This window comes from Falco cherrug, chromosome 2 (genome assembly GCF_023634085.1).
Source record: "Falco cherrug isolate bFalChe1 chromosome 2, bFalChe1.pri, whole genome shotgun sequence".
Classification (NCBI taxonomy): Eukaryota; Metazoa; Chordata; class Aves; order Falconiformes; family Falconidae; genus Falco; species Falco cherrug.
In genome coordinates this window covers 55,323,937-55,337,734 of record NC_073698.1, presented here as the reverse complement: position 1 = coordinate 55,337,734, position 13,798 = coordinate 55,323,937, and the positions used below count along the sequence as shown (strand labels likewise).

Sequence of the window (13,798 nt, the reverse complement as noted above, 5' to 3'; positions counted from 1 at the left end):
GCAAATTTGCTCTGTTACATGCATCTCTCCACTACATTTACCTGAATAATGGAGAAAATCATTTAACATTTGTTTCTAATATGAAGTTTAGAGAATCTGAGATAGTAAATCAACCTACCAGAAAAAAACAGATAATTTAAAATATTGCATAGTTTCAAGCTCTATTTTTAGTGTATGAAAACAAATTCTTATTTATGCAGCTTTCTAAAATAGATATGGATTCTAAGACAAAATATTTTAAAAGTATGAAATGATGCCACAGCGCAACAAAACACTTCTCTCAGATATATTTTCTTAAGTACATCTGGATAAAAGCAGAAATAAAATGCAGAAAAATGAACAAAGAGACAAAAGTTGAAATATAAACTTCAGTATTCCTCTGGGCAAGATTCAAATTATTGTATCATTATGTTTTCCCTTAAAAATAAAAATGTCTGCAAAACATAACATTCAGATCATCTGAAGTTTATCAATACTGACCAAGCCAAATGATGATGTAACTGAAGATATGTTTATAGATGTGACACAATTTTCACGCTTCCTAGTGTAATACAGCAATTAAGTACAGCCAAAGTAGCAAGCTCAAACCAATTACACTGATATTTAACCCATCCTGCTCACAACATTTGAAAGAAGTCTCTTTGCATTGTTCAAAATAATGCACATTAGGGGTTTACCAAGCTTAAAGCAGACTTATTTTTATTTCTGCTTGAGAAAAATGAAAAAAGTCACACGTTCTTCATTTGGATTTGTACTCCTTGGAAAAACAACTGCATCGAAGTAGCTCTTTCAGATAACTGAACTGTAAGAGCATGGCCGAGTTCTGGATTCTGGGCGTGTGCTCCATTCACAGCCTTATTTCATATGCCAGAGAGACTGGGTGCCCCAAGCACCCCAAACCAGAAGCGAAACCAGACCAGGTAGGAGGCACAATGTTTTCCAGCTGGTGCTTTGCCTGTGAAACAGGGAGGTCAGCACAGTGAAATGCTTGAGGGATGCCCCTACAGGTAAACAGATGCAGCCCTACATAAGCATAAATAATTGAGAGATCAACTCCTCCGCTGAAAACTATTTTGAGGTGTTAATATACCTGGTAACCTAGGACAGAAAGAGCAGTATTGTTTACTGCACTCCTGGAAGTGAGAAGTCCCTTGAGAGAGCATAGCTATGGACTTGGAGAAGTACGAAATAACTCTTGATTCACACAGTATTCAAACAATAAATAACATATTCTCCTGTTTCTAGAGATGTTTCATGTAACATCCCTATGATCATTCATGGCATTTTGAAGGGCAGTGTAAAATGGCTTCCCCAGCTCTTCTCCTGGACGTACACACAGAGGAATTTGCTGTTCTATGCAACTTCCAAACTGCGCTCACGTGTGCTAGCCAGTCATTTCGCTTTGATGGAAAATGATGTGAAGGACTTGGTGGTGAGGAATGGAAATGGAACTAAAAAGTCATCATGTGGGTCCAGTGGTTTCATTACAAAATCTTTTAAGCTTTTTTTGACAATGCTGATCAGCCTTGTTATTTTCAAAAGATGCTTTAGCATCTAAATACTGCAGTCAGCTTAGGGCTCTGTTGTGCCTGGTGAAAATGCTAAGTGTGTGGCTCTCATACCAGTTCAAATTTTTAGAAGCTTTTTCCTGCAAATGCAGAAATCATACAATTGAAGAGTATTCTGTACAGAGCACAAAGGCAGAAAATTCTAGAATTGCTGAATTCGACCCTGTATTTGTAACTGTCATGTGACATGATGGTGGGGGGTGTGTTTCACATGCACTAATATCTTTCTATCCTTAACAAAAATGGCATAGTTAATCACCGTACTTCATTTCCACAAGTCGTGTCAAAGCTTAGAAGCCCAAGAAGTTTGCTGCCATCACTCCGCTAAGCATCTGAATCTTCAAAACCCCACAGCTCCTCTTTAGGAGCTGCAGTTTTCAAGAATCACTCTGAGTGAAGCCATTAGCATCCTTCCAGGGTGCATCCTTCTAGTAATGAGCTGCCCACGGTGTCAGGAACACAGCAAGATCAGGCCAGGTGAGTCCCAGGTCTTTCGAGCCAGTAACTGGAGCAGAAGATCCCCATAGTCCCACAGAAGGGAACCTCCTTCTTCATGACACATTCTAAAGCAAATTTACAGGGCAATGGATGCTGTGAACTGCCTGCAAGAAACTGTATCGCCCCAAGGGGAGGCACAGAGGTTTAGCAGTGTAAGTAGAGTTTAAGCAGCAGGCAGGTGCTGGTGTTATTTGCATGCTGCTGGTAGTCCCACAACTTCAGAGAGCTTCTCTCGGGCTGAATTCATTACCATCTGAAGAATTACATGCCCAGGTAGTGTATCCTTTATACTTCTGAGGGAAGAGAATCAGTAGGGAAAGAACAAATACAGTTCCCCTCTTCTACACGTTATTCACCTCACCGAATGGTGATGTTCCCTTTATTTCAGGGGTGCTCCTAATACTCTATCATATTTAAATTGTAGGGAGTGATTCTATAATTTCTGGAAAACAAGGGGAAAACATGGGATAATGGAAGCAACAGCTTATCAGAGAAGTTTAAAATTATAATACTGTAATCTTTTATTTCACTATTATCAAGTTGAGATCACTTTTCATTTGTGCAACTACATATTTTTATCCTGAACTGACTTAATAGTTTTATGATGTTAAGTCTGTTTTTTTTACTAGCACTGCAGATTCCTTTGCGTAGACTACCTGTGCATTGTGGAGACTAGTGGGCCTGAGGCATGCTAAAGGTTTTTTTCATAAACAACATTAGATTGACACCTGTAAATCTTGTTGCCAACTTTTGAGCAACTGAATTTGCAGTTGTATCACACAACAGAATGCTCTACTGATTTTCCCTTGCTTTTGGGAAACAGTGAAAGTGGGAAAAAAACAATTCTAAACTACAGATTCCATTTTTTCATATATAATCAGGATGGGGCTCCACAACCCTTAGAGCCATCCACCAAACCCTGGCATTTCAACCAAGGGAATAGACATTGGTGTGTAATAATGGCTACTATAGTCTGTACAGACAAGAGACTTAAAGAAAATATTACTTCTCCAAAGTCTGGAGGCACTAAGTTTTCTTTAAGAAATGGGTAGAAAAGATGAAAGGAATTAAGTTAAGCTGTTTCCTATTCTCATTCTGGTGGGTGGCAAAGATGGTTTCACTAGAAGTGTCATAATGCATTTCATTCAGGAATAAAGTAAGAAATGATGATTTTAGCCTAAACAATCAAATGTTTGCTAACACACTAACTGAAAATAAGGCTTTATATACAGGTTTTGATTTTTAGGTTGCATTAACTATGAATGCTATCATTTTTCATATCAGCACAAGATGCACATTATGAAATTTGTGTTTGCATTCAAGTACCTATTTTATACTCAACAAACCAAAATTCATGAATTTCTACCAGAAACTCTGAGTTTGGAGTAGTGGCACCCCAGGACGGCAGGAACCTTCTGCAGTGCCTCTCCATGGAGGAATAGTATATTTTTTTTTTCTCCCAGAGTCCTAATGAGAGGCTAACGTAAATATCACAGCATACTTTCATATAATGATAAAGGAGTGTGGCAGAGGGAAGAAATTGAAGTGCCACGTAATTGAAGCTGCTAAAATCTCTGGTTTTAGTGCTCACTTACCATGATCAAGCAGGACCAAGTTTTTGCCAACTGAGAATTAAAACAGATTGTCAGTCTTCAGTCTGTACCGTGTAAGAATAAATAGAAGTGACAGATGCTGTATGCTTCAGAGAAAGAAGGGGCAAACCCCCCAATGTATGTTGAATGCCATCTCGATACACTTCAGAGGTTCCCTATTTTCATGAACCTAATACGTAGTGGCCTACACAGCTATGGATGTATTTATTTACAGTAGCTGTACGTACAGGAACAAGAAAATTGTAAAGGATTACTGTTACAGTTATAGACTGATTTTTCCATGAACCAAAGTGAGTCTTGAAGAACACAGTTGTTATTGTAATAAGCCATTAAAAAAAGAAAAATCTAGATGGTGTCTTGAAGCATTAAAAGGAAAATGTTTATCCTTATGCTTGCACACGGAACAGAGAAAACACACAGTCCTGAAAGCTTTTGTAAGCAGTAAATAAAAGTGATTGCAGATTTTCATTACTCTAAAGCTTTCATTAGGAGTAAGCAGTTAAGGTTTTGATGGGAGTTTTGCTTAAAATGATTGAGTTGCTATAAGACTGCGTGGTATGCTCTGCATCAAGAGGTCTCCTAAGGTAAGTGTCTGAGTCATACTGATGGGATGAAAAAAGGGATTCTTAAAGCACAGTAACGGGAAAGTTTATTAGTAGTGCAGAGCTGCTGTGATGACAGTGAGTAAAATAACTTCAAGACTGGAAGGGAAAACTTTTGCTGAAACCTTGCATATATGATTTTCTCCTGTGGCTGAAGTCTAGCGGGGCGGTGGCAGTAAGAGGTGTCTCAGCCTGGATGCCAGCTTTGCTGGCCTTGAATACCATTGTATAAACACACCGCATGCTGCTCTGCCTTGCCACACTACAGAGCTTGTCAAGTACTGAATGCACTGCTAGGAAAGTGACTTGCTTTCCAGCCTGAGCAGGAGGATGGCTGTGGACGTGAGCTAGTGCAGGAGCCCTTTGGCTCCTTTTCACAGCCAGGTATGTGGCCCTGAGCCCCCAGAATCAGTGCCATTTGCACGTCTCAGTTACTCCACAACTTCTGAAGTGTTTTCTGCAATCTCCCACCTATTAAAACATGGGAGTAAGGTCAAGGTGTGTCTGATTTACTGCTGAATAATTCCTAGGGAAAAAACCCAACTACATTACTTGTAATTTCTGCTAGTATAAATAGCCATGCAGTGGCACATCCCCATGGATTGCTTTGCTGCAATCCATGGACTACACTACTACGCAATTACTACACTAGTGTACACTTTGTCGCTAAACACAGTAACAAAGCATTTAGGATTTATTGTAGATGTCCACAATAAAAGCCCAGGTACAGTCATTGCTGTCATTAAAGCAACTACCTGGATTTTTACTCCTCTGTTGTTCTGAATTATTGAAGAACTATTATATTTGGTTCACAATCTTGCTTGATGTTCAGATTTAGCATCATCTATGTTTTTGCTATCTTAACCTCACTGCTAATTTTGAAAGAAATCCTGCAAAACCCATATTGGTTATGGCCACTCTGCCATCCTGAACTTGTGGATAAGGCTGTGGTCAGAATGAGGTGCACTTGCTTTCAGGAAATCATCTTTTTGCAGGTGTTGATTCTGAAGCTGAATGAGGGTGCCAAGAGAAAGTGTGGTGCCCACTAAGGGGAGCTCATTGCTCAACTGACATCCCTGCTTGAGAGAAAGAGCGGTTAAAAGGAAATAAATGATCAATTTTAGGGAAAGCTAATGTTAGAGAAAGTCAAAGGATCTCAGGACAGAAACAGGTATTGAAATACAGGGTAGCTAGAGAAAGAGGAGTAACAGTATTGCTAAAAAATTGAATGTAATTCCCTAAGATAGATGGAGTTTGAATCTTTGTAAGTGGGAATCACTGTCTCTGTCTCTTCTGTGTTTCTGTGACAGAATGAACAGTGAGATCCCTGATCCTTATTGCTGTTAATTGGTAGAGCTCCATGGAGAGAAGCATAATTTTGGCTGTATCTGTTGGGCCATGAGTCAGAGAAAATCCCATTTTCCCCATTCCACAGAATCAGTCAGCTCCTTCCCTGAGGCAATCTCCTTCCTCAGCAGTACAATTCCTCTACTCATTCTTTTTATCCTGCGTTTGCTTACTTTACTTGATATTGGTGCAAAGGAGATTATGAGAGGTAACAGGCAAAGCATCAGAAGCAAGCTTTGTCAAAATACACATTTTCAGAGTCAGTGTGGCTGGTTTACTTTTAAACACCTATTCAATATTTTATATAGATACCTGGGAAAAGCATTTATTCATTATAGTTTCATAAATATAATATAGTTATTAAAGACTGTCTTCCTTTCTCAGGCAAAATTCTGGGTTTCAGAGGAATTCTGCTGGAATGAGACATGCTACATTTGCCTTCTATTGTGCAATAATGAAGGCAACAAAATTCAAAAACCCTATAATAAAACATTACACAGAGAGGACACAGACCTTAAGGTGACACAAACAGGAAAAATATAATAAACCATGTGTCATGTTGCTGCAGCTGTTTCACCTCTTACCAATTTTCACAGTCTATAAAATCTTGGAAAGCACCAGATGTTTAGGGGAAGCTGTCCCACTCTCCCTAGCTTTGAAAGTAGATGCAAGATTTATTAGTGCTATATAAATGTGATTTCAGTCCTGACTTTTATATTTATAAACTAGGTGGAACATGCAACACATCCTGTTGTCAGAATGCCCGTTTACATTCCTCTGCTCCTCCTCACTTGTAGATACTGGGTGTCACTGGACAATTACAGTAACTCCAGAACAATACAGAACATGCAGTCCAGACTACAGTATTTGCTTAGTTACTGACAAACACATCTGAGAGTTTTCTCCTAGTACCAACTTTTGCCAAAATGACCTTGCAATACACAGATTATGAGCTAAGCAAAACTATCTTGTTCTGCATGAATATGCACTAACATTTGGGATTCCTGCCTATGCAGAGACTGTTAGTGCACAAAATTATTATTTTTTTTTCCTAGTGCATGGTTCCTAGTATCGGAGGAGGGATGAAAACTGCTCATGCATAATTTCCAATCTTTCATAGCTCAGCGGTGCTGTAAAGTACTGTTGTTCGTTTTAATTCACTAAGTAGAAGTTTTGTTGTGTTTAGTACTAAGGGAATTGCATGTGTTATTAGAAAGCCTCTGACACCTGTCAGAGACTGAGACAACTTGCCACATTTCAATCTTTCATAAAGGAAGGACTGAGGACCCTCATCTTCAGCAAACCTGTCAGAGGCCTCAAAAATGGGATAAAACAGAATACCTTTTCTAAACACAGGAAAATCTCCGTCTCTCCTTCTCTATTCCCTTCCCCATCAAGCTGTAGAGGGGAAGTTGTACAGGTAGAAGAAAGGAAATATGTCCTGATGTATTTGTACTTTATATTGCCTTGTCATCACTGACCTGAAGGGGTAATTGCATAGCAGACTGCTTTCCTTTAGAGAGGCACAAGTGTATTAAATAGTCTTTAATAACTTAGCACTATGTTTTAACATAATGTACAAGCTTTCATCTAGTTTTTCTTTTCTGAGAGCAGGAACAATCAAAATCCGAAAGATATTGATGAAGACAAGGGCTTTGCATCAAAGACTCTGAAAGTCTGAATCTGTAAGCATTTCCACACTTTCCAACACACACCTCACCCTGCCCAGCACTCTTACTGAATCTTAAGCACCAGAAAATGAGATCTTAAGACCTGAAATCTTACCTTTCAGCTTTCAATTTGAACAGGTGCTTGCCTTAATAAAAATCATGTTATTTTATTTAAAATACTTTTCTTTTTTTCTAAAAGCCTACATTATTTCCCTTGACCAGAATTAGTGACAGTTCAGGTTTTGTTTACTCTTTGATGACAAAGGGAAAGCAGCTTATGCAATGCCTTTAACAGGTCAGCATTGTTTTCCCATCAGCTCCTACTTAGCTTTCTGATGATGAACTGACTCTTCACACCACTAATCCCAGCGGTATCCATCCATCCAGCGCTGCTTCCGATGTCAGCTCCTCTAACCAGTACAAGGGGCTGAGAAGGCATGTTAATTTGCATCATTTGTCTATTATTATTGTTTAGATTTTTGTCTTACGCTATTTTTATAGCACACTCAATGCTGTTTTTCACTTCTCATACTCTGATTCATTTTTCATCCTGTTTTCTTTTCCCTATCCATCTTGCACCACCTCTGTGCTGAGTAAAGTGGAAGTCCATGAATGCGTCAGAGTCAAATTTTCAGTCACATTGGTTAGTGGGGTTTGAAATTAAACAAAATGAGTTTGTTCCTACTCTGTCTTTCCAAAAGTAGAAAATAAAATTTCCTTTCTTTCATTGCAATAAAGAGCTTTATCCTGTATTTTCCAGCTGCTTTCATTTTCTTGAAATCCAGTTTAAGCTAGGATGCTCATTAGTGACTGGTGTAACTAGCTTTTTTTCTGTTCTTTCTGTATTATCATTATCCTGGTCTAATTCCTTATCCTATCCTGTGTATCATCAAAAGCAACTTGAAGCTCATCTCTTGTTAAATGCTACTCTTCTGGGAAGTGGTTTTTTGTCTGTTTGGGTTTTTTTTTCCCTTCAGTTATCCCTTACAGGATAACTGGATGGCTCTTTAAAGGAGATATTGTTCCTGTTTCTTCTTAGTTTACTTGAGTGAAGAATTATGTGAATAAAACTGTCCATTCTAACATTTGATTGCAGGTTTGGTACTTTCCATTCAGCACACTGAAAGGGAGACATTAAGCTATTTTAATCAATACTTCTCATGTACGTAACTTTTTAAGTTTTTTTGCCTATATACCACCAGAATTAAGAACAGCAGCTGTTGTGATTTATGTTGACTGGATGTTATACAATGTTATCTTCTCAGCGTGCAAGAGCCTAGTTTTCAGTTGTAATACATACTATTTCTGCCATGTTAAGCTTGTTATTAAATTTTCAACCAAAGGTTTCTCAGCATTCACGTACCATGTAATAATTCAGCTCAGAAGCCATAATACCACACCACTCCTTTGGAAATATGAAATACAAAATGTGACTGGCTTGGGGCAGGGCAGAGTCATTTCTTTCTGCAAGCCAGGAAGGTCAATTAGAAAGTGAGGTGCATCTGCACTTGCTTCATTGCAAATATTGACCAACAACATCTTCTAACCTCACAAAACTCTGCAGATGTTACCACCATTTCCTTCCACTAATATTTAAACTCTTCTTACCTATGAACAGATTCCACTCAGTATCCAAATCAGCCTGATTTGCTAGGCAGCCCTTCATTACATTGAGGCAATAGTTGTTGCAAGGTTTCACAGTGGGAAGTCCTCTGCAGTAAGGGCAGTACAACATCTTCATTAAGGCCCGGATGCACCCTGGGGTGGGACTGACCTGCAGAGTTTAAGGGGGGGAAAGAAAAAGAAAAAGGAGGAAATCAATCTCCTGGTCTGTGAATTTCGGGATTGCTGAGATTATGCCTCTCAAGCAGTAGAGTGCAGAAGGGGCAATTTGTGAAAAGAGCTCAACCCTTAATAACATGCTCCTACGAGACTAATCGATTCCTACCAGTTATCTTCAATTACCACAGCCAGCAGCCATTTTCAGGAATGTAAAAATCAACACTCCCCTACTGATGGCAGTGCTTGCCTGCCCAGCCTGCCCCCCCTCCCAAAAAAAAAAAAAAAAAAAAAAAAAAGTCTACTGGAAAGCAAAGCAAAGAGATGATCCTAACACGGAGGCTCCTAAGGAGACCCCACACTCTTCCTACTGAAGCTAGAACTGTCCGTCACTCTGTCTCTGGATCAGATTCTCCTCTTTATTAAAGCACAGTAAATCCAGGATAATCTTGACGTTTTCTATAAAATTACTCAGGACTGCACCATGACAAAGGGTTATAATTCCACTTCCAGATAAAAACACCCTTCTGTCTTCAGGCAATTTCAAAAAGAGATCAGACAGGGGTTTTTTTGTATGCTTTCAACATCTTGAGTGACAAAATGCATTATAGACAACAGTCTAACACATTTAAATGTACATAACAGCATGGCACAACAGGGCTGCACATGTTGAACTTAAAACTGCCACCAGAGTCAATGGTAAGATACCCAATTAGTTTTGGATTTCCAGTCAAAGTCATTAACACTGGGCATGGCTGACAGAAGGAAGTAGTGCGTAGATAAAACTTTTTAGTGATATGTCTTACAGTTTGCATTAGAAGGGTATGGGTTTCCTGGAGAGGGAGCATGGAGGTTAGGGAAAGGTTTTTGCATTTGCATATTTCTAATGATCCCTTACCTCATCTTTTTTAGTCATCAAAATGCTGGGTATCTACCTAGCAATGTGCCTTCCATGTTAAATGGAGAGAAATATGCCCTTTTTGGGTCATTTCTTTATCCAGCCTTTTGAAGGGCAGGATATATCATCTTCTGGAGGACATCTACTAAATTCTCCATGTCTAAACATATAACTGCACAAATTGGTCACATTTGACAACCATGTGAAACTCCTTGGGCAAATACTATTTCCCTCACCCTCTCATTTAAAATTTACTTGTTTCATCTCAGACTTTTAAAATCATGTGCACTACTAACGTGCATTTTCAGGCCAGAAATTCTGTCTTGGATTAAAAGTGTGTGTTAGCTACTGCTTGCAATAGCACCTTGTCATGGCACAGTGGAGCACAAGTCTCTCATGCTGGAATGACAATCCAGAGCAACGACAAAGGGCTACAGGTTCCTCAGTGATTTCAAAATTCTTGGACAAGACAATGCAAAGCAATGGCATTCCTTTCACTCATTCTGCCAGTGTATGAATAAATGTAACACTTCTAATATGAATTTGAAGGGATTAAACTGGTTTTTTATATTCATGGTAGCTTGTGCTGAAAGCATGAATCTGACTTTGCACTGTAATAGTACATGTTAAACTGACATGGTTGGTATTACTAGGATTGTACTAAAATGGCACTTCTCAGGCATTTCTTTCTCCTTTTTGATGTTAAATCACTGATTTTTAGAGAACTATGCAGAACATACTCTTTAAACTGGACATTTTTACATGACAATGGCTCTGATAAGAGTTATAGCAGATGCCTCTGAGTATGCTCAGAAGTGATTTTTGCCTTGGTTTCATAGGGAAATGCACTTCACTAGCACAACACTCAGATGGTGTGTGTGAAGGTATATTTATCCATCCTTTTCCAATAGCTTTTGAACTGTCAGCCAATTTCAATCAGATCTGACTGAGAGCTTCGGGTCTCAGTACATTAAGATCCTACAAGTTTTTTGAAAAGAGGCAGCTGGGAGAAGAAAAAGAGAGGCTCTGTTACTGCCTTTATTGAGGAAAAGGCTGAAGCATGAGGTCAGTTCCTCACAGATAAAGAATCCATGTGGAGGAATGATGCTATGAATGACCCATGGGTTAAAAAAGCACCAGGGGCAACTTTCACCTTATTAAAAGCAGAAAATCCAAATACAAGGAAAGCTGGACTTCATTATTTCCACTGCTCAGAATTACTTTATTTAGAGTCACGTATCCATCTGTTTGGTCTTTACACCTCCAAACCTCGAACAGGTCCATTTTTACAAAATGATCAGCGGCAAAAGCAGGGCGTAAGCAGAGTGCATATACTTCTAGTCAACAATGAAATCTTCAAAATTACTTTGCAATTGCTGCTTAAATCTGGAGATACTTTTATCTGTGGGCACTAAGATTTTTACCAGCAAAGTTCCTTTCATGCTTAAAATTATGTTTCTTGCCAGGCCCAGAAGTCTTGTCAATACCAAGGTTTTAGCACCTGTTTGACCCCTGGGTTCAGCTAGAATCCACATGTTCTCCCATCGACACCTTCCAAAGCCCACTTTGGTACTTTGCTGACAGCACATGTAGCTATAGGATCTTGACCTTGCACAAAAACTTCCTGCAATTTCATTCTTGAAAAGCATAGCTAGAGAAGACAGTCCCTGTCTTTATATTATATTTATATAAATCAAATATCATAAATATTTATGTGAGCCTTATTTTAGCAGAAGTGTAGCCTGAGAGGTAACTAGTTACCATGTCTTTTCTGCCAGAGGTCCAGGTCATATCCCTGAATTGCTAGGACAGGACCCTAAAGGCCAGTTAGGATATCTATTTACGCTGGCCGAATGAATCTTGAATTCTCGTTGCATTACAGAGCAGCTGTAACCAGAGTACTCCCAGACATAGCCCACTGCGAAGTCATCAGGATAAAATCTTACCACTTAAAAAGAATGAGCGGGACCCAGGTGTCTCATATCTTCTCCGAATGCTTTAATATCTCCCATACAAAATGGTGGCATCATTAACAGCATTTTACAAGAAAGGAAGGTGCCCTGCTTTTGTTTAGGGAGAAGTAACACACTTGTTAAGGTAAGAGGCCAAGCTGTGACTCCAAGCAGAAAGCAGATGGAGAAAGTTTCTATGGAAGCCTCTGACATATCTGTATCAGCCTCTGACAGAGACCAACACAAGCAGCTCCTTGCTGATCTAGCTGGATACTGCAGACCTCTGTTTCAGAAGATGTTATGCTGGTGAAACAAAACATAGGCACAGATCAACTGCTGTCTCTGAGGCCAAGTGGTGGGGACTGGCTTACATTCACATTGCTTACTGCTAGCACCTTCTGCTCCAAGCTGGCCACATCCCATATTGGTACATAGTATTTGGCACTATACTGGGTCCCACCTGGTGCTTGAGTGACTAAAATATGTAATAATTATTTTCTGTGGCTATTTTTCAGCTCTGAGTGTTTGGAATAATAGGAAGCAGTACTACAGGCAATGGGACTAAAAGAAAGCTAAGTATAACACTGCATGTTTATAATAGGCAGTTATAATGTCTAAACTGCATGTTTATAAAGACAGGAGGTTATGTTGGATAGTGCTTAGACTGCATGTGGGTTAGGCTTGGAGAGAAGGGAGGGGACCAAAACAAGACAGGTATCTTCCTGTGGCTTTCTGGAGGCAGTCTGTGTCCTCCAAACAGCCCATGGAGAGAGCCAGTTGGAGAGGTCCAAAACACATCCAGGAGGTTAAATTGTGACCTAAGCACACCATGAGTTCCATTCTCAAGCTTGCTCCATATTCCCCTGTCACTTAGCAGTACAGATGAACCTTTAGGTGACCAACTCTTCTCATTTCTGGCACAGGGAAGCATTAAAGTAACTCAGCTCCTTCGGAAGTCTGAAGGCTAAAAGTAACTGCTGTGTTACAGCAGTTAAGTGCCTTTGTGCACCTAGCCTTCACTAAGCAGCCACGTTTCAGTTCTCAGCTACAGCTGCTTTTTCTTTAGCTTTATTTTCAGAGAATACAGTCATGTCTTGCTCCTCCCTCAACAACAGCTGACCTGTCTTTCATGCAAAAGATGATTGAACTTTGCTCTAACAGTCTGCAATATTGGTAAAAAAACAAACATGAAAAATATTCAGCTTAGACTGTGAGTATTTCAGAAAGCTATGAACACATGAAATCTGGAGATTATCATGGAAAGTTGATTTTCAACCACGTATAATTGGCTTGCTACTTCTTGCTGCTGGCAAATTCTATGAAATGTACTTTCAAAGCCCATTTCTCATTCCCATCTTAAAAAAAATAAATCAGTGTCTCTCACGTGATAACACTTTTCTGCAGACCAGTCAAAAGGCAGATATTTATTTCATTCAGAAGTATTCAAAACCTTGCTGAGGAGAGCTGTTCCTCAGCTCAGGAGTTTCAGTAGTTTTTCCTGTAACCAATTTTTGTGGATGGAAACAGCTTGGTATTTTTTTCTTGGTTTTTTTTTTTTTTTTTCTCTTTGAAAATACGTGGCAATTGGCTTTGTGTTAATAGCAGCAGAGAAATTTGCATAGACTTCAAAGTTTAGAAATTACTAGTCCTTATCTAAATCATATATTATAAATCAATCAGATCACACTGAATGACATAACTAGGGAAACTGCTATAGAGGAGTCATTAATTATATCATGCTGTCTCCCTGATTGACTAGGACATCTTCATTTTAGTGTAAGCATATGTGGAATGCAGCACATGAGAAAAGTGCCTTTATGAGCCTTGATTGAGCCCAGTAGCGCTATGTTATATTACTACTGCATTTTGTA

The 13,798-nt window shown here is 39.2% G+C and overlaps 1 protein-coding gene across 1 annotated transcript in view; it reads right to left on the bottom strand.

Annotated features, from left to right (window-relative positions):
- The window catches only part of GPC6 (glypican 6), a 773,218-nt gene that overhangs the window by 205,673 nt on the left and 553,747 nt on the right, over nt 1-13,798 (bottom strand). Inside the window, exon 4 of the mRNA XM_055702939.1 lies at nt 8,907-9,072. Within this exon, the coding sequence (XP_055558914.1) occupies nt 8,907-9,072 (166 nt within the window). The remainder of the gene's footprint in view (nt 1-8,906; nt 9,073-13,798) is intronic.